This window comes from Opisthorchis viverrini (genome assembly GCF_000715545.1).
Source record: "Opisthorchis viverrini unplaced genomic scaffold opera_v5_242, whole genome shotgun sequence".
NCBI lineage: Eukaryota > Metazoa > Platyhelminthes > Trematoda > Opisthorchiida > Opisthorchiidae > Opisthorchis > Opisthorchis viverrini.
In genome coordinates, this window is record NW_008751898.1 from 453,199 (window position 1) to 454,011 (window position 813).

Here is an 813-nt window from a genome sequence, read left to right on the forward strand (position 1 = left end):
GATGTTCCACATTTCACTCTTCGGGTGTCTGGTGATCCTGACGCAATGGATTGTGGTATGTGTGGTGTGAGAATCTCACTCAGCTCCAAGGCTAATAAAAGCGCCTTGCTGGGCTGGATCCCAGTTAGCGATCATCCTTGTGCTGTGCATTTCCCGCGAAACCAATATCAATGCAGGTTGATGTGGTAAACGATATATTTTGTCGTTGTTGTGTTGGCGTATAGTCCGACAGACTTGTATTCGTGCTAGCTGCGTTGTTTAGGAGACTGATGGAACTTATTCTATCCAAATACTTGAGTGGGATATTTCAAGGAAAAAGGGAAACCACCATCATCATTGTCAGCTGTAATAACGGGGGGGGGGTAGGTAGCTGCGCATTGGAGGCGGGAGCTGGTAAATTAGTGCGTAAATACAACACTGCCAGTGGACTGTTGAGTTAGGGAATGGAATAGGGAGCTATGCATTATTATCAATAGCTTAGACGCACGAGCGCCATTGAGAGCGCGACTGAGCAATGTCTGACAATGTCTCTAACCATTGATGTGGTCCGTCTCGGGTCCCCATCCGGGAAGACGGCAATGACCAGCACAGCTGGGTTTGCTGCTAATGGCTTTTACACTTCGTTACCAAGTCATTGTTTGACCGTCTCTGGGTCTCTTCCACCCTTCACTGAAAGCCGTTTGACGTCCTCGGCGCGCAGCGTCCATGTTTCTGATCCATATAGTAATATGGAGCGCACAGCAGCATTGTAAAGTCTACCCTTGACAAAGAAGCTGTCACGCCTATGCCACAGGTGACGTAGGTTCGAAAAAG

General features: G+C 48.2%; 1 protein-coding gene across 1 annotated transcript in view; it reads right to left on the bottom strand.

Annotated features, from left to right (window-relative positions):
* Nucleotides 1–631: 631 nt before the first annotated feature.
* T265_08861 (hypothetical protein) overlaps nucleotides 632–813 on the bottom strand; it is a gene marked incomplete at both ends in the record, with an annotated part of 5,012 nt that continues 4,830 nt past the window's right edge. The window contains one exon of the mRNA XM_009174778.1: nucleotides 632–782. Coding sequence (XP_009173042.1) covers nucleotides 632–782 — 151 coding nt within the window. The remainder of the gene's footprint in view (nucleotides 783–813) is intronic.